The 24,754-nt window shown below is 35.7% G+C and overlaps 1 protein-coding gene across 1 annotated transcript in view; it reads right to left on the bottom strand.

Moving 5' to 3' along the window:
• Positions 1-24,754, bottom strand: part of Kcnd2 (potassium channel, voltage gated Shal related subfamily D, member 2) — a gene marked incomplete at its 5' end in the record, with an annotated part of 482,970 nt that extends 458,216 nt beyond the window's left edge. Inside the window, 1 exon segment of the mRNA XM_005402450.2 lies at positions 23,660-24,754. Coding sequence (XP_005402507.2) covers positions 23,660-24,754 — 1,095 coding nt within the window.

Here is a 24,754-nt window from a genome sequence, read left to right as displayed (position 1 = left end):
AAAAAAAAAAAAAACAAAAAAAAGAGTAAGCTAGTATAATTTTCAGGCTTAATATATATGTCCATTAATGCTGACATAAGCTCCGTCTACAACAAACTTCTTGGATTCAATGTAAATTCCATATCTAAAGTCTACCACAATCAATTCTCTATGCTATAATTAATGTGTACTTATCTAGCAATGTAGTATCTCAATGATGCTTGGATAATAATTTCAAACAGAAGATATGATACTTCAACAAACAAAGCTGCAAAATCCACCCATCTTCTCATTAAACTATTTTAGAAGGATTGTATTAAGATCTGTTTTCCCATCTTCAGTGACTTCAACTAAAATCTTAAACTATGTAAATAAACCAGTGCATGGCTAGAGAGGACTATTTACTTATCATCTTAATAGTATCAATCCATTCTTCACCACGAAACTAATACATTCAATTGTGATATTCTCTATAAACACACATCAGGGAAATGTAGTCTTTTCATTGCTGGTATTGATGCACTTCAAGAAAGGCTTTTCTGTACTCTTTATAGTACCTCTAGACTGGCAACTTACAATATTGCTACTAATTACTTGACAATCAAGTAACTGCCAAGCCTATGCATTTCTGCGAACGTAACACCCTTTATGTTTTTGAGAAAAAATACCATCGGTCATTTCTGAGTCATATTTGTTTACTTAGAAAATAAAAGTAACTTCTATTTTGTATATTCACATGTACTCAAAGACTACACATGTAAAGCACAGCAGAATACAGTACAGTACAGTGCAGACCCAGGATAATTATTCATTAGCTAAGAGGTCTGTAACAATGATGATGGTGATAATTTCTATGTCAACCCTTTGAATACATTTGATCAAACAGGTAAACACAAAAGAGCTGCATATGTCTGATCTTTTTCTTCTATCCATCTTGTTGGGCTTAATGGGCTCGTTACTGATGAGCCCCCTGGTGAGTGAAGAGAAAACTCATCACACACCTGAATAAACCTTAGCCTCTGGTCCATCAAAACTAGAATAACGCATGGGTGCTGGAACAATTCAATTAGGATTTTTATTATATTCTTCCTCCCCTTTTCTCTCTCCCTATTAGATTTTAAATGTCTGGTTGCATGGGATGGATGTTTTTGGGTACAAAGATATGGATAAACATTTTCATTGATGAGAAGACTCCTTTATAGCATTTCCAGAAGAAACATTGTCTACCGTGTATTCCATTTCATTTTTATAATACAATTAAGCGGACTAATGGAGACGCTTGAGCCATGTAGCTAAGGAACACACAGTGTATTTTTATTAGCTCATAGGATGTAATTTAAAAAAAAACCTGGTAAAATTCATCCTCAAGTAGGATAAATCAACAATATAAGAAAAGGGGTAAAGAATAGGTACTGAAATCAACAATATAAGAAAAGGGGTAAAGAACAGGAACTGAATTTCAAATTATAATAAGGACATTACTGTATCATAAAACTGTATCACTTTGAATGTTCTTGCTTTGATTTGTTTATGTTTGTGATACTGGTATGCTGCTACTGTTCTGTTTGTTTCTCATTTATTACTCTCTTTAAAATAAAAAAAATAAAACTGATATAATTCAACGCACTTAGGCTCTATTCAGAGACAGGGAAGCTCATGATTCGAATATACTCTCATCAGGCCAGATCAACTTCAGTGGATTTGAATTTAAGACAACATGGGATCCAGAAATCACTTTTCACAGCAAATGTTTGAAAGATCTGGGGGTGAACTTGAGCACAGAAGAGTTTAAAGAAGGACACAACAACTCTCTTTAAGGACCACCCTCAAAAGGATGTGAAACTGAAAACAGTGTAAAACCATAAAGCCTAACTGGCATAAATGGAAAGTGTATATTTCAGCTCAGTTTTTAAAAACATGATAAACATTTGAACTGTGCAGAAAAGAAATGAGCAGCCTTAAAATTTCAATTGCATGAAGTATTTAAAAAGTGCACAGATACCTATATAAATGTAAATATTATAGTGAAAAGACTCTAAGTGGGAGGAAGTTTGAGCGAGGTGACCCATAAAGAAACTTGTTACTTTAGAACTGTGCGATTCTATGAATGTAAAGAACTACTGATTTGAAGAGTCTCACTTAAATGCCTGTTACCTATGAGACATAACACTGACTTTATGTAAGCATCATGGCATATGACTTATCACCAATCTGACACCAAGAAGGATTTGCATACCACTGCAAGCTAATGAAAATTAAGTAAGACAAAGGGAGTAAAAGTATTAAGAAAACTGCTCAGTAAGATTTAAATCAATTGCTTTTTATCATAAAGTTTATCTTTCAAAACAATTAGAATATTAGAATGGCTATTCATTGAAGATATTTCAAAGTTAATCATATCTAAAATATCAGATTTGTATTAGAACAAATACTGTATCATATGCTCAATGATAACATTGCAATACTTTGCAGTTCACGTGTGCACATCACTGAAAATTAAAACAGATATGGGGATCTTCAAGTATTCAGAAAATATACTGATTATGCTTTAGAAAGAGGGACAGAGAAAAAACAGGCATTGATACTAGCTCAAAATGAGTTCACAGGCATCTGAGTTGTTTTTCCCCATTTGCTAGGACAGGCCTGAAAGAAGAAAAGCAGGCCAACTCTGAAGGAGAAAAATCCTGTTCAAACATCCTGGTAATTTCCTAATTTGCCTAGAACAATTGACAATTGACGTTTTAACTCCAGAAAACAACTGATAATTTCACAGCAATAAGGAATTCCTCACAAGCTAGACGTGGTGGTTCACGCCTGTTATCCCTGCACTCTGGATGGCTGGGGAAAGAGGACTACAAGTTCAAACCCAGCCTAGAAGACTTAACAATTTGATGAGATCCTGTCTCCAAATAAAAAAAGGGGGTTGGGGATGTGGCTCAGTGCAATGGCCCTGGATTCAACTCCTCATACTGAAAAGAAATAAAACATCAGGGCCGGGAGGGATCCTTACAAATTCTGACTCCTACAAGTGCAAATATGTTTTTAAACAGCACCCAATCTCTGTGGAGTCAGCCAGTGAGAAGACCCTGGATTTAAAGTCACTGATTTTGGTTTAAAATCCCACATCTGAGCAGAGCTCCATGACTCATATCTTTCTTCCTACTGCCAACTACGTTGTCTGACACACAGACACAGTCAATATCTTGAATTAATTAAATCTGGGTTCTGTGTTTATTTGCTAAGATTTGTATATCACTATACATTTCTTTTTCTGTTTCTACGTGTCATACTTGCTTCTGCTAAACACAAGTATTCAGGCATTTTCAATTCTGTGAAATATTAATGTTTGTCAATTTCACAGATCACTAATAAATAAGCTTAAGGTAATGGTGAGAGATGATTAAAGATAAGAAAACTACAGTGGGGTAAAGCAAACCAAACCATGTCATACAGCACAGGTTATTTTGGGGACTTAAATGTTAAGATCACAAAACAAGGTTCAAATGTCATCCAATGCAATCTGTTCATCCTTCTGTGAAAGCCATATCTCTCCACCTCTGTAAGTGAATCAAATGTTTATACATTCAGAAAGATATTTCCATTCATTTCATGAATATTTATTGATCACTTATGATGGAAAACATGTAAGTGAAGTAAAAATACAAATATGAGAACAAATGTAATTTATAAATGAAAGATTACTGTGCTATAATAATTACTTTCAAATTCATTCATGGAAGAATGTAGTAAGATTCAAGAACTGACAAGTGATTCTAGATTTTTGTTCAGTCAATATTCAACAGATATTTGAGCAACAAATAAATCTACTAACTGTGCCCAGAATATGGTTTATTTGTCTGCCATTGAGACACTGCTTGTGCCAGGCAAGAAACTTTCCCTTTATCTCCTTCCTAAGGCTGGAAGCAAAACTGGTCATGGCGTCCACTGCCGGTGACCCTGGACATACCTGAGGGTTCTTCTCATGAGTCACATCAGGAAGCAAACTGTAAGGGTGGACAAACAAGACAAAAAATTATATGTATCCACACATGTGCAGCTCTGCAGCTTTGAATGCATGGAGTATTGACTAAAGTGCTAGGTGGAAAATACTCTATCCCTGATGGGTTTGCATTAGATTTGGGAAAATTCCCCACGTATGGGGAAATGGTCCCTATCTCTTAGGTTGATTTGTTTACATAAACTAAGGGCATAATATTTCCTGGCAGCATAAATCTAGACATTACTGCCTAAGTTCAGGAGAGTGGTCCAACACAGACGTGTGGAATGGTGAGTCGGCAGCGAGATGAGGACAGCAGCACTAAAATGAGGGCATTTCTCTCATTGATTACAGATAATAAGGACTTGAGAAACAGTTTTACAGAGGAATGTATCAGCATATCAAAATTCTAGAAGTTTATCTCATGTATAATTTGTAATGTGTGCTGAGCAAAGACTGCATAGAAACTTTATTTCTGTATGTGGATATTTATACATCAGACAATGTGTCTCTGAAGGAGAGCAGGTACAAAGTATTGTGAGTGACCTACGTTTCTAAAATTGAATGGACCTTTAACTCTATAACCAGGAGAAAAGGTAATCTTTATTCAGTATCTCTGATCCACACAGTCATGTTCTAGGCATTGTTATAAACCCTGTGGGAATGATTTCAGCAAAGCAGAATTCTTTGAAGAAAGTATTTTTGCCAGCAGGTTCCTGAAACATGGCTCCAAGTAAAGCATTATAGGACTATGGTTTTGTTGTTCTTGTTGTTGTTTCATTTTTTAAAAATTTGGTCCCTAGGGAAACTACAAACAAACAGAAATAAAATGGGAGCTTAGAAACATCTTATGGAAAATAAATTGTACGTCCAGGTTTTCAATAAAACAGATTCCTGAAATAAAGATAAAACTCACAAACCCAACCAAAACAGACTGAGGATTAAAAGACTGAAGTTATTTTATTTTTAATACTTTAGATTTAAAGAGCAGGTCAGAACTTTCAAGAACGGTGTGTGGTATTTGGCTGATGTTTATGTCTGGACAAAGGTCCAGGGAAAGGACAGCTGCTATTTTTGGCCAACAGATCCTTTCTACAGAAATGACAGGAGGCCTTATTTACTCAGTGGCTCCAATCTTTAGTAGGAGCATAAGATTATTCTACTGGGACACTTGGCCAGAAACATGATATTGTACATAAGAATTTTTGTTGAATGTTCTCTGATATTTACCCAGAAAAACTTTACATATCATAACTCAGACTTGCTTCTTAGACCATGTGCCACTGATTTTATTCTTATTTTAACTAAAAGAATTTGTTTGACTCTTCTCTTAAACCTGGTGCTTGAATTTAAACATGCTTTTAGTTGTGCTTTCTTCTTTTGATTTCATATTTTCCATTTTAGTACTTATTTAGCTTATTCTCGTTTATATGTCTTACCAAAGGAAATCAAAATGTAGCAAAACATGGGGGGGCAAAACATGTAAGAATAAAACATGACACTGTGTACATCCTCCTGTGGTGCCTGCCACAGAACGGGGTACCGTGGATATTCTTTTTCTTGACTCACTATGTCAGACTACATCCTCACTGTACTTCTCTTCATTCCCTAATTCTCTTTTTCCTTCAGTCCCTCCTTTACTGTCTCCCTTCTACCTCCATATAATGCACTTAGAAAACAAGACTATATTCCCCATCATTTAACTAATCTCACTTCAAATCAAGATTTTAAAATATCCCATCAGTCCTCTTCACAGTAACCCCAAGTAATATTTGGGCTTCCGTAAGATTTTACTTACCAGAATGTCTACGACTGACTGGATCACAACATTTGGCTATAGATTTCCTCTTTTTACCAAATTTCTGTAGTTACAGCTAATTAGCATTCTCAAAGACAGTGAATTTCAATTCCTGACAGTATTAATCTTCACCTATGCTTTCTTAAAACAGTGTTGTATGCACCACTTTTCCTGTGGGAAAAGATACACGCTATTTCACACTTCCCTGTATCTACTACACCTAGGTTTTGTGGGAAAAGGCATGAAGTGTATGTTCCTGTATTTAACAGGAAAGAATACGAAATCATCTGGCATAGGTTAACATCCATGAAATGTAATAAGAAGTGTCAACATCAAATCAGCCATTTAGTGGATTTTTATCCTGAACTTCCCTTACACTCAATTATACCTAACAACCCACTAGTGATTTGTCTTCTATATTTAGATCCTACACAGTTGAAATACCTTATGTACTATCAAAAATTATCCTCTTTGGAAAATAAGTCCTTTCAAATCAATTTTATATGGAAGAAAATTATCCAAAATTAAAAATTTACCCAAAGAAAATCTAGCATTGTGAGATTTAGACAGTCTTCAGACTTTGTGCTATCTTATTTTTATATGCGCCTGCCGTCCTGAGACATTCCAGTGAAACTCCACATCCTTTATTTTTGTCCTGCTCCATCAACCAATTCTCTTGTACCTCAACCAAGGAAAGCTCAGCCCACCTCTCCTGGACAATGTTAGGGAAATCAGCAACTTTAAAAGCTCACAATCCTAAATACCCAAAGAAAGATGCTACAGGTATATTTTTTAGTTAGCTGCTCTCTAGAACACTAAGACTAAAGTTTTTATCTAGCATTCCTTAGGATATGATATAGTACTGTTTTACAACAAAGACTTGATTTATTACCAATATTACCTGATCTGTTTATATTTCTAGATCCATCCAATAAGTAAAACCTAAAACAAGCTCTTCAGTACTTTCTCTAGATTATAGTTTTAAATGGTTTGTTTTTAGCTCTTTGCAGACTTACAGTTTAAGTCCATAATAGCCCAGGTTGATGATATTAGAGATAAGCTGAGCTTGCATTTCTCCAAATAAGTGGATGTGAGAAATGAAAATGATGATGTCATGATTCCCAGCTACACTGACCATTCAAGTTATTTTATGTAAACCCCAGCAACTTGGAGGTTTAATAAAAACTCACAGTGATCATAATTCTGGTGGTCCTCATTCTACACTAAAAAAATAGCACTCCACATTTTCTAAATTCTGTATATGCATCTCATAATGATCTGGGAGTTACATACTTTGATTGATTTATTTGTATTTCTTTCAAAAATAACTTTATATTACTACAATATGATCATTTTTCCTTATAAAAGTTTTATACACAACATGGCCAAATTAAAAATAATTCTAACCCTTACCCCTCATCATACACAAAAATAAATTCAAATGGATCAATGATATAAATGTAAGACCTGAAACTACTTGATGAAAACATATGGAAAACCCTTATAAGACATCGATAAAATCAATGATCTTTTGGCTAACACCGTAAAAGCACAAGCAATAAAATGGCAAAAAGAAAAATGGGATTACAGCAAACTAAGAAGTTCTTGTACAGTAAAGGAAACAACAAGTAAAGAGATATGTATACAATGAAAAAAATGCAAGCTAATCGTCTCACAACAGAATATCAAGAATATACAAGGGGCTCAGAAAGTCAATAAAAACAATCTAAAGTAAAAATGAGTAGTGATGTGAATAAACACTTCTCAAAAGAAGAATTCCAAATGGCCAACAAAGTTATGAAAAAATGTTCATCATTTTTCATCATTTTGCATATATGTATCACATTATATATTATATATGTGTAACAGAACATTATAAAAAGAATGCTATCCTACCTTTGCAGCAAAATGGATGGAATCTGAGGAAACAATGCTAGATGAAGTAAGTCAGACAGAAAAGACGGTGTTCTCTCTCATATGTGGATGTGAGAAAACATTACTCTAAATGAAGAGTACCCTTTACTAAAAGCTGGGAAGGTGAGAGAAGGAAGCTGACAGACATGTGTAACAGGTCCCACACAGGTGAGACATATACAAAATTCTAGTGCTCTACAGAACAGAACGGGCTTATTTTTCAGAGTAACTAATATTTTGATGGATATCTACAAAGGAGCTCAAAAGATCTAAACATAAAGCAGGAGATGGAAATGTTAATTACTCTGATTCTACCAGAATACATTGTATACAGATAATGAAATATCATACTGAATCCAATGAATATGCAGTTATGTGTTAATTCAAAAATTTTAATGTCTAAAATGGAAATCCTAATTACCCCAATTTGATCATTACACACTGTACACTGTATTATATTATCACACTGTACCCATAAGTATGGATAAATAATATAATGAAAGTATTTCTAAATAGTCTATAAATTTATTAGTGCAGATGTTGGTGAATAATCTACTTATAAAGAACTACTTGACAAACTCCTCTTAGACTGCTCTTAAAAAAAAAAAAATTCATGAGGTGAAATACTTCTTTTCTTGGATAAATAGCCATGAACTATGTCCCGTTTTCTTTCGTTTCATTGGCTCAGCAAAACTCAACTGATTTTATGCTTATTAATCCTTTATATAACATGTCTACTCCCCATTATTTCTCCTTCATCTTTAATATTTGGAACTTATTTAATTATTTTGGTATATCTGAGAATAAATTATTTCAGATTTTATTTGAAAACTGTCAGTAAAAAACATAATGAGGAAATGACTAAGTTTGTAGCTTCAAAAAAGTTTGCCACAGACCCAGGAATTCTATAATTTGGTCACACAAATTAATTAAGTTATGAACTTTCAACCAAAAATACTGTAAGGTGACTAAATTCCAGTTTCTAAACAGAAATGCATGATTTAATTCTATTGTCATTAATCAACAGTTTTTCAACAATGTACTAGGACCAACTACAGACTTTTTCTTATGGTACAGTAAACAGGTACCAGTTTAGCAACATATGAAATACTATATATTTAATAAAATAATAGCAAGCTCTCATATAAGTCTTATATGCAAAGCAGAATTGTAAGAAAAAAATATATATATATATGAACACATTTAATTTCCACAAAAGTCCGGACCTGTTTTTACAGACAGGAATTTTTAGGCAATCAGGTTAAATAATTGTGCTAACATCAATAAGCTGCAGTACTGAAGACCTGATATATGCATTCAGGCTGTCTTTCACCTATGGTCTTATATCTAAGATATTTTTCAGTGAATCATTAAAGGGTTATTACAGGTAAAGAGACACAATAGAGAAAAACATAAAACAAGCTCCAATTGATACTGAAGAGTCCTCTTAATAGGAATTTTTAGGCAAAAATTATGTATTTATTATAAACCACATCAAAATCTATAGGCTAGTGGCTTTAAAAAAAAGTATACACATCAAAAGAAACAAAATGGTTTTTACTAACCCCCACATGCCCAGATCTTAGTTTTTATTTGAATGAAAGAAAAAAACATTTAAAATGATACAGAATTTCAAAACAAGATGATAGAAAATTTAGTGTGGAGATTCCTCAAAAAAGTAAGATGAGAGGTCCCATTTGACCCAACCGTTCCTCTTCTGGGTATTTCTGTCAGAAGAATGGAAAACATCATACCACAGTGGCATATGTGCACCCATGTTTACAGCACACAAATTGTAACAGCTGGATCTTGGAAACAACCCAGGAATGGATAACAACCAAGGAATGAATAAAAAAGATGTGGTATTTTACACAATGGAGTACTACTCAGCCATAAAGAAAGATAAATTTGAGGCTTATATAGGTAAATGGATGCAACTAGAGACCACACTCATAAGTGAAATAAATCAGACTCACAGGTGTAAACATCGTATTGTCTCCCTCATGTAAGAAACTGGAAGAGTAAATAAGATCCAAAAGGTACAATAGACATTGTGAAAGGGAAAGGAACTGCCTAGATCTTCTTAAAAGTATTATCATCAGTAGTTTATTTTGTGTCTTCACAGAGAAATAAGAAGAGAGATCATATTAATATATGAATATAAGCATTATACCTCATTTATATATCTTCACATTTTATAATGAAGTATGTTTATATTTCCTAAATGTGATTTGAGTATAAATCATACAGGCACAATATTATAGCAATATTCAAAGTAATATGCATATATCTAGAAATCAGGCACTGAGAATGTAAGAAATAATGAAGAAACAGAAGTAAAAAAAATATAAGGAGATTGATCTTTTGCAAAAGGGAGGGGGGATCAAGAGATGGAAGGGGAGTGGGGAAGGGATAAAAAAGAGCAAAGATGTGCTACATACATGTAAAACAATCCTGAATTCATATGGAACTAGAAGAGACCTACAATAACCCACCGATCCTGGACAACAAGAGCAAGGCAGGGGCATCAGAGTCTCAGGCTTCAATTTGTACTGCAAGTCACAGTGTATTGGGGGGGAAAAAAAGAAAAAACAGACGTGTGAATCAATAGAATAGGAAAAAAGGGTGCAGAAGCAACTCCAGGGAACACTCAGCTACTTGATTTTTGACAAAGGAACCAACTTACCCTGTAGGAAAGACAGCCTCCTTAAGCAATAGTACTGGAAAAACTGACTCTGCACAACTGACTTTGTGGAAGACTGAGTCCGAACCCGTATCTCTTACCATGCAGCAAACTAAAATGAAAATGGATCAAAGATCTAAATATCAAAACAAAATCACTTAATCTGGTACAGATCAAATAAGTAAAACTCTTGAAGACATAGGTGTAAGCAAGAAATTTCTGAACAGAACCCCAGTTGCACAAGAAATAATACCAGGAATCAACAAATGGCATCATATCAAATTTAAAAAGCTCTGCACAGATAGGAAACAATCAACCGAGTGGAAAGACAACCTACTAAGTGGGAAAAAAACTGCCAGCTATTCCTTAGACAGAAGACTAATATCTAGAATACATAAAATACTAAAAGAACTTAACCCCCGCAACAAAAGAGCCAATGAAAAAAATAAGCAAGTGAAATGAACAGACCCTTCTCAAAAGAAGAAATATAAACGGTCAAGAAACACACAAAAAAATATTCAGCATCTCAGGCCATTATAGAAATGCAAATTAAAACAACACTGCAATCCTGCCTTAGCCTAGAGAGAAGGGCTATGATCAAAAAACCAATTAACAACAAATGCTGGTGAGGCTGCATAGATATAGGAACCCTTCTAACATTGTTGATGGGAGTGTAATATAACCATTATGGAAATGATTATGGAGATTCCTCACTCTTAAAACAAAGAATTCCATTCTACCCAGCTATTCCCTTTCTAGGTAACTTCTCAAAAGAGTTAAGACTCATCATATTACACTAATACATGCATACCCATGCTGATAGCAACACAATTCACAACAGCTGAATCTTGGAAGTGGCCTATATACCCATCAAGAGCTGAATGGACAAAGGAAACGTGTCTTTTATACACAATGCAGTACTACTCAGCCATAAAGAAGGGTAAATTCGAGTCACCTGCAGGAAAATGGATGCACCTGAAGACCATAATGTTATGTGAAATAAATCAGATACATAAGCTTAAATGTCACATGGTTTCTCATATATAAGAAACCCAGATAATAAATGAAGAGCAAAGTAGAAAACAGATGACAGGAAATAGCAAGACAGTTCTTTTGCATATGAGAAAAGGACTGGGAGATGGAGGGAGGGGGAAGGGAGAAAGAGAAAAGAGATCAACGAAAAGAATTAAGATGTGTCACATACATGTACCAATTGTCGATGAGGAATGTGATCATTATGAACTATACACATATACTAGTAAAAAACAAAGATTTAAAAGACAACAAATCAACACGAATATACTTTATGGTTTTGAAAACTACATTTTATTGCAAAGACGAAAATTTGAATGAATATTTATGAAAAATTGGAAATCATATTCCTTTTAATTCTGTAACTATGAATTTCCTGAAATGGAAGTCCTTTCATTTTATATTCATTTTAGGACCTATTTCAGTGATTTATACTTTCTGAATGCCTGTTTTGATTAGTATACAGTACTTTTTTTCTAACTACAACGATATTCTGATAAAGTAGACAATATGAGTAGAAGGAATACATATATTTCCTAAAAGGCACATCTTAGCAAAATGCTATATATAGATAACATTTTATAAAGTACTATAAGATATCAAAAACAAATTGAATACCAACTTCAATCCTTCAGTCCTTATTCTTACTTCACAATAAGTAAACCAAACCATGTAACACAGCTTCAAGTTTGATGTTTTTCATGTTACTGGACTTGGGAAGCCTCTAATTACAAATCAGAGTTGAATAAAATTCAAGTTATGCACGCTACACTTATATTCCTTTTTCATCTCAAAAATATCATGGGAAAATAATACCAATGGAAACAGAATTCTTAATTTCTTCACATTAAGTTTTTGTTTCACAGAATTTTGAGGTTTTAGAGTGTCAACTTAATGTTATCTTCCAAAGTGGAGCATTCATGCACATAATTCAGAAATTTCAATTCAAGAAAAACACTTATATGTCAATAACTGACATAATTCTTTAGAAAAGAATTTCAATTCAAGGAAAACACTTATATGTCAATAACTGACATAATTCTTTAGAAAAACCTGAAACCAATGTGAGTGTTTTCATATGGATAAAAGTCAAAGAAACTATACTATATTCACATAATAAAATCAGATACATAGCAGCCAAAAATGAGGTACAGTGCATGGAAACTATATGGATAAACCAGATATATACAAAAATTCAAAAGACTACGTGCAACATTATACCTTTTCATAAAGTCAATAAAATCTATCATTAAATTTTTTTTTTGAGAATTATAAATACAGGATGATCATTATCCTCAGTTCAGAAACAGTGGTATACGATGAGTGAAGGAGGTACACATGTAGGCTAGCATCAGTGACATAGCTTTATTTTAGGTGACAGGTTCACATGTGTGTATTACATTATTAAAATTACTAACTACATAAATAAAATGGTTAGAGTGTCACACATAGGTGAGGAATATTAGTGTGCCATGACACAGAATAATAACAGTTAAAATTTTCTGCACCTAGGATAAACCTCATAATGTTTATGTTATCTCTTTAAACTTAGTATTAAAGGCTTGGCTTTTAAAAATACAGAATAGGGGCTGGGGATTTAGCTCAGCCACACAGCACCTGTCTGGCAAGCGCAAGGTCATGAGTTCGATTCCCGGTTACCGGAAAAAAAAACAAAAACAAAAAAAAATAGAAACAAAAATACAGTATAGCTGGGCATGGTGGCACACACCTTACTCCCAGAACTTGGGAGGCTAAGGCATGAGGGTCACCATGAGTTCAAGGTCAGCCTGGGCTATATAAGCTAGTTCTAGGACAGCCTGCACTACATAATGAGTGCCTGTATCAAAAAAATACAAACAAACAGGAGAGTGGTATCTTGATTCACAAACACTTTTGCTTGTAAACAACTTGGTTCTCAAATAGAAGCATCTGGCAAAATTTTGTTTTCGCAAACTCTGCAGCACATGAGGAGCAGGGCCTCAGCCGTCTTTCCCCATGAACACGAATGTGGTCGTATTTTCCAGAGTTACGAAATGAACTCAGTTCCTGAATCAAGGCACCACTGTGCATTGTACTGAGATATAAAGTCTTACAATGTATCAACAGCTTCATCTTGAAGATTTCTCCTAAAATACAAGAAGTATATATTTACTATCTAATTTTCAAAAAATTCAAGGATTTTAAAGGAGCAGTTGTTTTCTCCTTTATTTTAGGAATCAAAATGTTATTCTGTGTCTTTTTCAAAGTAAAAACATACTATTTAAATATCTTTAAGAATACCATTTCAAAATACATTCTAAATTATAATACTTAATTTCGTAATTTCTTTAACTCTTTCATTTGATCTTTAACGAGGATGTTCAATTGGTAAGAAAGCACACTTTGAATTTGGAGAGTAAATGAAGAACATACTTGCTATTCTAACATTTGAATGTGTATGATTCAAAACAAGTCAAATCAAAACTCTTTGATACTTATTTCACTGTTAATATTAGAATAAAAAAATCATATATTTAGATCATTATCTAAAATCCAGGATTGAAATTTTCATTCAGTAAGAATTCTCTTCTGTTTCAGTAAGTTTTAACAATTAGCAGATGAGCAAAGTTATAAAATGAGATGTATCACGTATTACATAAATTTGCTTACATATATGACTACGTCATAGTCTCTCTTTACATTCAAAAGATATATAAAATATGAAGAGGCTATTAATTATAATGTGGACAAACTTCTAGACCTGTAATATTTTGTGAATGACAGGAGAGGTATAAAATGACAAAGAAACATGGTGAGGGGCTCCTTCCAGTGTACAGTACTCTGAAGAGCACTGCATCTCAAAAGAATCCCCCTGGAATCTAACTAGGCTCTTCCACTAACTAGCTCTGTGATTATACTTGGTTTCCTCAAGTTCAAACTGAGAATTTTCTACAAAACAATTTGTAAAGAGCCTTGCAAGTCAAAATTCCATGATTTTAGTGTCATTGGACTGAAGAAGAAAAATCAAACATTTTGGAGAGCCATAGGGCACTTTCTTTTCTGACTGACTGAAGAATCTAATGTGTATTAGTGGGCTGATCTCATTAGCGGGTCGATCTAATTTAATAGCTAGATGTGCTGGTACACACCTATAATCCGAGCACTGTCTGAGGCTGAGGCAGAAGGATTACAAATTTAAATTCAGGATAGGCAATTTAGCCACTAAGTGAAACCCTGTCTCAAAATAAAAATTAAAAATGGGCTGGGGCATGACTCAGGGCAAAGGCACTGGGTTCAACCATCAGAATCTCAAAAAATGATACAATATATACGCTTATTTTTATTTCAAAACACCACATTTAGTAAGAACTAAAAACGTTTTCATACATTTCAAAGCGTCTTCTGAAACAATATGAATGAATGAACTCTCTTTTTACAGAAAGTGTTAAAATAGCCTAAGTTTAGATATCCTTACTCTCTGTAGCATTATGAAAGGAAGCTAGTTCCTCATTCAAAACAGACAAAGAAGAATTACAACAGCAATTGTGTTTGTCCAACACCATTATATGCAAAGGCCAGGGAATGCTAGGGAATTCTCCTTTGTGACAGTCCTCATGTATCTGAGCTTCCTTCACTGCTAACCCAACCTCTGGACTGAGCTTCTAGGTGGGACACAGAAATACCTAGAAGGAGGATGTTTTAATGGAAGGAGTGTGCCAAAGTGAGATGACCGTGAGTTTCCTTAGACTCAAGTAACTATGTGTGTGATGTATCTATATACATATATATATACACACACATATATATGTGTATATATATGCATTTTGTGATAATTCAGTTCTTTGTTCTTCTAATCCTAAATCTCGCCAATTATTCATTCGTGATTATGTTTAATTCTCCAGCATGCTGATGCTTATGAAAGCACTGCCTCTGTAAATTTTCATTATACTTTTGCTATATACATGGTCCCAATTTGATCTGTGCTGAAAAATACATAGCCTATGGCAGTCTTCACAGATTTCAAGACATGTAAATTATTTTCTCTTTCAAATCACAAAAATAACAAAACACCTGGAGATGATATATACGTACCTACTGCAGAGTGAGAAAAAAGGAATGGAAATCCTTTAAATAGAAAACAAACTGAGTGTGATATTCTCGAGCACTAATATTAGAATTGACAGCTGTTAATCTGTAAACCTATATTCAAATTTAAAAATTATCCTGTAAATTTTTATTTAATTCTCTATCTCTACAGGACCAGCTTTAGCCTTTCAGCTTAAATGTGGAATTCATTTTTTCATACGCACTACTGTAGCTTTATTTTCATCAGTCAGGACTAATTTAATCATGTATTATTATAAAATGCCCTGTTTTTAAGCCAAAGCAAATATAACAAATAAAATGAGGGGTGAAAATGTCTACACAACAAACAAGTTAATTTTAAAATGACCATTTAAATTTCTGGAATCAGAGCTTGTGCTCATGTTAATACAGCGATCACACCCTATCTCTGGCATGCTTACTGTGCCCTAACATCTCCCTTTTTCATCTGTAAGTTTAGAAGAGTACTGTTTCTGCAAATTCCTGTACAATTAGTAGAATACTGCCAGTCTTGAGATGGCACTGCTCCCTGTCTGAAGAGCTCTCCACAGTGTGCAGAAATCATCTCACTCCATGATCCACAAGACATTCGCATAGATCTTTTTCTACATCTGAGCAATACTTCCTCAAAATGTATACACTCAAGCTTCAAACGCCTTTCAATCTAGTTACAAAAGAAATAAAACCATAAATTACACATAAAATGGCACTAACGTAAAGTGTAACTCCAACTAGAGATGATGCAGGCTTCTGAAGTTGAGATTAGCTTTCAATGGAGAAAACTAATGGAATCAATTAAAGCAAAAAGCCATGCAAGTGTGCACAGAAATGAAGATGTGCTGTTTCATCCCTCGTCTTATTGTCAAGATCAGACAATATCCCACACTGCCAAATGCAGCTACTGAAGCTAGTGGCAAAAACAGAAGTCTTTGCTATGGCCTATAATACCTTAAAGATTCTGATTCCAAACACCCTTCAGATCCCATTAGCTACTAAGCCCTTCATTTCATTTGCTTCAATCACAATGGCATCAAACAGATCAAGTATCTCCCACCTTGAGGTCTCTGGGCAAGTTGCGCATCCTTAGTCTGAATATCTACATTCCACTATTGTGAGTGCCATCTGGAAGGTATGAGAGGAAAATTTCACACCTGACCTCAGTAACAGGCTGCAGTCTAAATACAGGTGCAATGCAAACATTACATAAAATCACTTTCTGGCTGTGTGAATAAGATGTACATGAAACATAAATCAACCTTTTGTTTAACTTGGATTAGAGACTTAAAATATCTCAGTACGCACATGCAGATATCCAAAATCTGAAAAAAATCTGAAATTCTTCTAGTCCCGAGCATTTGGATAAGTACAGGTTATACACATAACCTGTACTTCTTTTCTGGCTTCTGCCAAGGCTCTTCATTCACATATTCACAGATTCACTTCACCCCTTCAGACAGCAATCAGCTGCAACGTCACCTTCTGGCAAAGGCCTGGCCTGTCCAATCCCCCAAACAATATGCTTTGTACCCAGATGTACTTCTTTCAGAGCACTCATAGTGACCTGATGTTACATTACATGTTTATGTGTTTATTTTCTTCCTCCCCCGCTCTACTGGTTCTGCAGTTCTTAAAGTTAGGAAGTTGACTGAGTTTACTGCTGTGGTGAAGAACGGGTAGTAAGTGCCAAACAAGTCTGTTAAACTGAATTAAACTCTGTAAACTACATTTAGACTTCCTGAGACTATATGCTACTGGTAAGTTCCCAAAAGCACGATTATCATTATTCTAAGAAATGAAGAAAATGAAGAAGATGGGTAAATTATATCCACACAACCACAAAAAGACATTTACTTTCAGAAGAAAACCTTCCTGCCCTATTTGACATTACCTCAGCTGTCATCCTACCCTTTTAACATTATTTTTTCTTATTGTTAACTTCTGATAACTCACTCTCTATTCCCCCTACACTTTTCATGATTCAGATTTTCTTTATGTAACAGACTTGTCAAAATTCTCAAGGCAAAATGGATTATGCTATATAAGGATATGTACTTACATCTGTGTTTGTATTTTTGTTACATATATATTTATTTTCCCATATAATGTATAAAATTTGGTCCCAATCCTTACTTTATCATTTTTAGTACATATTTTTCTTAGTACATGTTTGCAATACAAAGTGATTACATTTATTGTGGAGAGTCTGTATAATTTATAATAGCTAAATCTTGGAAACAACCTATATGTCCATTAACAGATGAACAGATAAAGAAAAAAACAGCATTTATTCATAAAGGAGTACTATTCTGCCATAAAAAAGGATAGACCTGAGGCTTTTCAGGTAAATATATGCATCTTGAGACTATAATGTTAAGTGAAATAAATGAGACACACAAGTTTATTGCATAGATTCTCTTAAATGAAAAAGTCAAATGTCAGAAAAAGGCAAAATAAAGGATAGCTAATAGGAAGTAGGGAGATCTTTTTCAAATATATTTGCATTTTACACACATTTTAATCCTGTAAACTTCTTCCAGAGCAATAACATCTACCTCAGATGTCATTTACGGACAATATTTTACTATTTGATACATACAGTAGTTGACAACCATTAATTTTAACCTTTGCAGAAGAATTAGGTATGGGTAAAAAATTGGAAAAATCTCATAGTTCTCCCCAGTAAAACAGAAACACAAGGGTGGATGGTATTTCATTAGGAAATAAAAAGCCCCAATAATAAATTTAAATAGAGTTTGGCTTAGGTCAGGAGGTCAGTGCCTATGCTGAGGAGATTCTGCTCCACAGCTAAGGAGCTCACCCTGGTGTGCAGTGGCCATCTACTTCCATGACCAGCAACACGTTGATGTGGATCTTCTCCTACTTCTGAGCACAGAATTAGAGCACAGGTCCCAAAACGAACATACTCATACTTCAAAGCCTTTCGATCTAGTTAGGAAAGCAAGAAGTAAAACCATAAGTTATATAGAAAATAGCACCTACTAACACCCACTGTAATTCGAGAAGCTTGAGAGACTGAGAAGGCTTTGCAGAGGTCAGGGTGAAGGCTGCTCTCAGAGGAGAGAAGCAAAGGGCATAACATTCAAAGGGAACCTACCAAAGACCCGTGTACACGTAAAGAGAAATGAAGAGACAATTTTTACCCCTGGGTTTCTTTCCAATATCAGACAAAATACCACATCGCCAAATGGAGCTGCTGAAGCTAGCAGGAGAATAATGCTTATTTCTATATATATACTTGAGCTCAGAAAACAATACAAGACATATGGAGAGTGGGGAAAAGGGAGTGAATTCATTATTACAGCTCTGAGGGAAAAATAATACTTCCATTTCCCATGAATGTTCTTTTTACCATTCTTGTTCTCTCATTGAAAGAGAAGTTAAACTACATTTTCAACAACTCACAAGCCAATGCTTTTTAGGTAATTAAGGCAAAATAATTGATTTATTTTTTTCCATTATGCCAGGTCCCATTAAGTAGTTTGCTCAAAAAGGGCCTAAAAGTTCACTAGATGAGAATACAAGGTTGTCTTACATCGACCAGCATCATCGTGGTAAAAACCTCAGTGCTATGTGAATAAATACACCTACCAGTGATATTGAGGAATGCTGAAAAAACAGCCACAGACTAGAACTAGGGGAGAAAGGCACTATGTTAATGGAAAAAACAACTCCTATTTAATTGTGTAGCTATGGGCAAGCCACAATTCCTACATGTATAATATAATATATTTTAAATAAAGAACGTAAGTTTTCTTCTACTAGTAATTGAGCAATCAGGTAATAAGAAATCTAAACCTCAGTAACTCACATTCAGAGGCAAAAATAGTTGGGAAAAATATTTCAAACTAAAAGATGCAACTACAGAACTACATATAAGACAAAGTTAATCTATACTCTAAATGGAAACTAAAAAGAAAAAAGAACAGCATAGCAGACCCACTGAGAACCAGAATCGATTGGCCCCTTTCTCTAGGGGCGATGTTCAGACAATACATGTTATTTCTTTCTCACACACATCGGTCTGGCAAGAAAGTAAATGCCTAAGTTTAAGATGCCAAGTAAATACGTGCATTTTTAAATCACCTCCCCAAACAGCTTGTAATGTAAATGAGAACTAAAACAAGGAAGGCCCTAAGACTGGCTAAGAAAGGTGCTAAAGAAACGGCCTGCATCACAGTTCTGTAAGCTTCTTTAAAAACACAAGCCACAGCAGAGTATGACTGACCTAGTCAACATCTCATAACTGCCTCCTAGACATGAACTTTACCAAATGCCACACAGCAGCTTTCTTTCCCATTTTGAAACTCTGAGGAAAACAACTTGTTTTTAGGGTTAAAGAAGTAGTGTGGATCATAGTGGCGACATTTCTCAAATTTTTAAGTTTTATGCTATGAGCAACATGATTTCTTTCTTTAAAAAATCATCGAAATGATGGATAACTATGACCAAAAACAAAAATATTGCCTAACACAATAACTCCTCAAATGACTTCATGTGGCATGTGACTCCAAGTCATGCGTGTGAGGTAAAATGATAAATTGAAGTGTCAGCCCAGGGAATAAAATTTTAAATCATTTTTGATTATTAGTTGTGAACATTTAGAAATTTCCTAAATTTAGGAGCATGTAAGTAATACCATTTAAGTGGCCAACATCAGCTGGACGAAGCGTCCCTAAGATACAGGAGGCATGCCTGACTGTTCTTCCACCAGTGCAGCTGAGGAGGTAATCAGAGTCCACGATATAGAATGGGAAACAGGGAAGGTGAGAGTTAGGAGTCCAAACAGGGCCCTGTGAAAGTCAATGAGTATGTCAAAAAGAAAGGATGGGATGGAGGAACAGATCCACACAACCCACCGGAGCACTGCTTTAAAAACAATGCATTTCTGGCATTCGTCTTCCAGTCCATTTTAACCTTGTGTTTTTGATGCTTTCTACTTCAATAAGCAACGGAACAGCCTTAACACTACATTGTAAAGCACTAATTTTTCTAGTGGAGTAAATAGTAACTTGCAAAATAAGCACAGTCAAATTATAGTCTAATGACGTACTTGATATTTCCAGAAACCAAAAATGAGCAAAGGTAGTGCAGAGATGGACCCACATCTCTGCTCCTCCAGATCAAAAGGCAAGTAGAAACTGTCTACAACACTGTCAGAGCAGTACATGCCCTCCCGGTGCTCAGTGACATGCTCTTGGGTGTTTTTCTCACACAAATGATGTTTGTATACACTGGAACTTTTGATAGCCATTGTTTAGGATCACATTTTTACCTCTATTATTAATAATTGATAACCCTTAGCTTCATTAAAAATAAGAGCCACAGAAAAAGAGCTCAGAAAGTATAATGAAACATTCTTGCAGACAGAGCTTGATATTAGCTAAAACTATTGCAGATTTTCTAGAAAGTTTATATTTCACACTTCATTCTCTAAAACTGCAGCATAAAAGATAAAGTCAGGCTTTGCCCTTGTTGAGTAGTTCCTATTCTTAAATAATGCTGCAGAAACATAATACAGCCAAAGATAAGACAGCAAAAACAGCTTTTTTTAAAAAAAAATCTACTTCTCCAGGAAATTAAAATGCACTATAAATATATTTTGATGATAAACTACAGACACTTTCCTAAGAAAATCTTGTTATATCATATAAAGTATACACGTTGTAGAAAGTCAACAGTCTTTCTGATTATATCAACATTTCTACACCTTCAAACTATGACTGTTCTATTCTATCATAATCATTAATTTCCTGAAAATTAAAATCTTCCACCTCAATGAAACATAAATTAAAAGTAACTTCCATTCTGCTTGAAAGTTCTGTGAAAGTGTATCTATTTAATCCATATAATCTACTTACCTATAAAACATGTACTAAATTCATTACTTAGACTTTACCCAGGTGATATGATTCAGTCTCTTAAATTATTTCAGAAAGTAGGTGCTTATAAACACTATATAAGAAAAACTGTCACTAATGACTAATATTTCCTCATTTTTTTCCCTTACATTTCAAGGTAAAATAAAAACTGTTACTTATTTCAGGAATGAAATGTTAAAATAATGTTAACTTCTCAAGTCTAGAATTTTTAATTAGATGAAATGAGCAGCTCATTAATATTCATTGTAATAATACCAACAATCACCTAGACAAGGAGATAACATTATAATGAGTCACTGAGACCTCACAAAAAAATTACCATATACCAACAAAATTTTAAGTGTGTACCTTTTTAATACCTCTTCATTTATTTTTTAAAATAGTTATTTTTTAATTCAGTTGCACTAACTTGAAGTTATGACAGTAACTTCCCCTACCTATTTGTCCTATGATAAGGATTTCAAATGTCACAAAGACAGTAAAACAAAAAAATAAACAAAGCCTCTCTGATAAAGAATAACCACCTATAACCCTAAAGTGTTCTGCGCCTTCTTCAGAGTCTGTCATAAAGTTACCAACTGGATAAAAAGGTATACAGGTCATAGGATATAGATTTCAATAATTCATTTTTAATATACCAGTAGGTCTTCAGAAGTATATGAGACTAATTCAAAATATAAGCAATCCATTTTACTTTATCATAACTTTTTAATGAACTTAGCCAAAAATTCCTCAGATAAAATATTGCATTTATTGGCCATATGACAACATAAGAAATTTTGCTCACCATATGTCTAATAAAATTAAGTTCACTTTAACCACAATACCATTTCAAGAAGTCCGTTAACTTAGCCAGAAAAAAAAATTTAAAAAGCAGCTTTAGCTTTAGGAAGAACTTTTTTCTTACAGCCATTACCAAATCCTTATTGTGATGATTACTTATGCATGAAAAGTAGCATACAGCTGAAGAAAGGGCACTAACACCATTCCCGGCTGATCTAAGAACTCATAAAAAGAAAAGAGTCTAACCATTTTATTCTATCAGGTTCACTAATATGTAAAATGCTGCTACTTTTCTTCAGTTTCATTAGTATTATTAATCATTTGACACCGATCCTTTATTCTACCATCTAAAAAAGCATAATTCTAGCCCTAAAAGTCCGTTTTCGAAAAAAACATGAATTTGAAATATATTCCATTCCTTCTAAAAGTTCACACCCCCAACTAAATTAATGCACAAAGGATTCTAAAAGGAAAAAATACTCTAATGCAAACAGCCCCTGTGACCATCAATCTCACTAGATACTGTTCTATCTTGAGACCCAGTGTACTTAGTGGGTGTGGATTCTTTGCCTGATGGCATCTGTAGCTTCTAAAAAATGCGGGGATGACAGTTGTATGCTCCTTTTTTGAAGCTATTAACCTAGACTCTTAAACCCCCTAATAGGTGACTTTGTAGAGTTGATCAGTTTCAACGCTGATATCCCTAAAACATAACCCATCAGCCATAAGAAATTACCGACATGTGATTATGTGCATATTTATTATAAAATTGTTTGATATCTGTACTCTATCTTGTGCAATGTTGCAAAATAAGAATTGTGGTTAATAGAGAAAAAACGTATGCCCTAAATATCAATGGAAAAATAATACTTCAAATGTCCATGAAAACTTACCATTTGAATGCATTGAGGCACTTTCCGGACATCTCAATACACTGTACTTTGAACATTTATACGTTAATTAGGGCATAGTTTTTTTTTTTTCCTTGTCATTATATTGTTATGGGTTCATACGTATATTTTTAACATTTCTCGTATTCAAGAGTAATAAAATTTCTGTGTATTTATCACTTTACCACTAGTACTAAATACTCGCCTGTGACGTCCAATATTTCATGGGTTCATACATATATTTTTAACATTTCTCTTACTCAAGAGTAATAAAATTTCTCTGTGTATTTATCACTTTACCACCAGTACTAAATACTGGCCTGTGACGCCCAATATTTCATTTAGATATTTTCCTGATTCCATTTAGCAAAGAGAAAAAAACTAGGACCGGGGATATAGCTCAGCGGCACAAGCGCCTGCCTGGCAAGCACAAGTTTGTAAGTTCGATTGCCTGTACCAAAAAAAAAAACAAAAACAAAGAAAGAAAAAAACAGTATAGAGAAAAAAACTAGTTCCTCTGAAGTACCATGAAACCTCAACAGGCCCGCAATCGACTCCACCGCCGCCACCCTCCATCCCACCGCCCCTCGCAGCACCTACCCTAAGGTTGTCATGGTGACGATGGTGTACCAAAACGCGGCAGGGATGCTGGTGAACTTGCTGGCCGAAGACCCCTTCTCCGCGTAGAACATGACTGTAGCGAAGATGATGATCGCCATGGTGAGCGAGAAGAGCAAGAAGCCCAGCTCTGAGGCACAGCTCTTCAGCGTGTACCCCAGGATGCGCAGGCCTTGGGAGTGGCGGGAAAACTTGAAGATCCTGAAGACGCGGAAGACGCGGAGGGTGACGAAGGCGCCGCTGACGTCTTCGTTGTCAGTCATCACCAAACCGATGTAGTAGGGCAGGATGGCCACTACGTCGATGATGCTCATGACGCTGCGCACGAAGCGGTAGCGGCTGGGCGCGGCGGCCAGGCGCAGCAGGTACTCCACGGTGAAGATCATGACGCAGGCGGTGTCCAGGCAGAAGAAGGCCACAGCATAGCGCTCCCCGCACGGCAGCTCTTTGACGTGGCCCGGGCTGGACCCACAGGGCACGGTCTCCACCACGTTGGCGATGACCGAGACGGCGATGAAGAAGCCGGTCACGTAGTAGAAGACCAGCGCCATGGTGCTGGTGTGCGGGTTCTCGAAAGCGCGCCACACGCGCTGCCGGGCCGTCATGGTGGGCAGCGCGCTCTCGCCCGCGGGGTCGGCGTCCGCGTCGTCCTGCAGGCGCTCGGCGTTCTCACGCCGCCGGTCCTTGTACTCCTCGTAGCAGCAGTCGCCGATGATCTCGGGGATGAGGCCGAAGAAGGCCAGCTCCTCGTCGTAGGCGGAGATGCACTCGTGGCGTGGGTAGTGCAGCTTCCCGGTGCGGTAGAAGTTGAGGATGTGGCGGAAGATGTCGGGGTCGCGGTCGAAGAAGTACTGCTGCGTCTCGGGGTGGTAGAAGAAGTCCCGCTCCGAGCTGCCCAGCAGCGTGTCGGGGTAGCGCTCCAGCGTGTCCTGCCACGTCTGGAAGCGCGTGCCGCTCACGTTGAGCACGATGAGCGCGTCCTGGGTCCGCTTGCGCTCCTGCCTCGGGGGCGCGGGCATGGGCGCCGAGGCCACCGGCATCCAGCCAATGGCGGCCGCCCGCGCGAAGGGCAGCCAG

This window comes from Chinchilla lanigera, unplaced genomic scaffold (assembly GCF_000276665.1).
Source record: "Chinchilla lanigera isolate Chin_1 unplaced genomic scaffold, ChiLan1.0 scaffold00078, whole genome shotgun sequence".
Classification (NCBI taxonomy): Eukaryota; Metazoa; Chordata; class Mammalia; order Rodentia; family Chinchillidae; genus Chinchilla; species Chinchilla lanigera.
The sequence above is the reverse complement of the archived record's forward strand: the minus strand, read 5'-3'. Positions and strand labels throughout refer to the sequence as shown.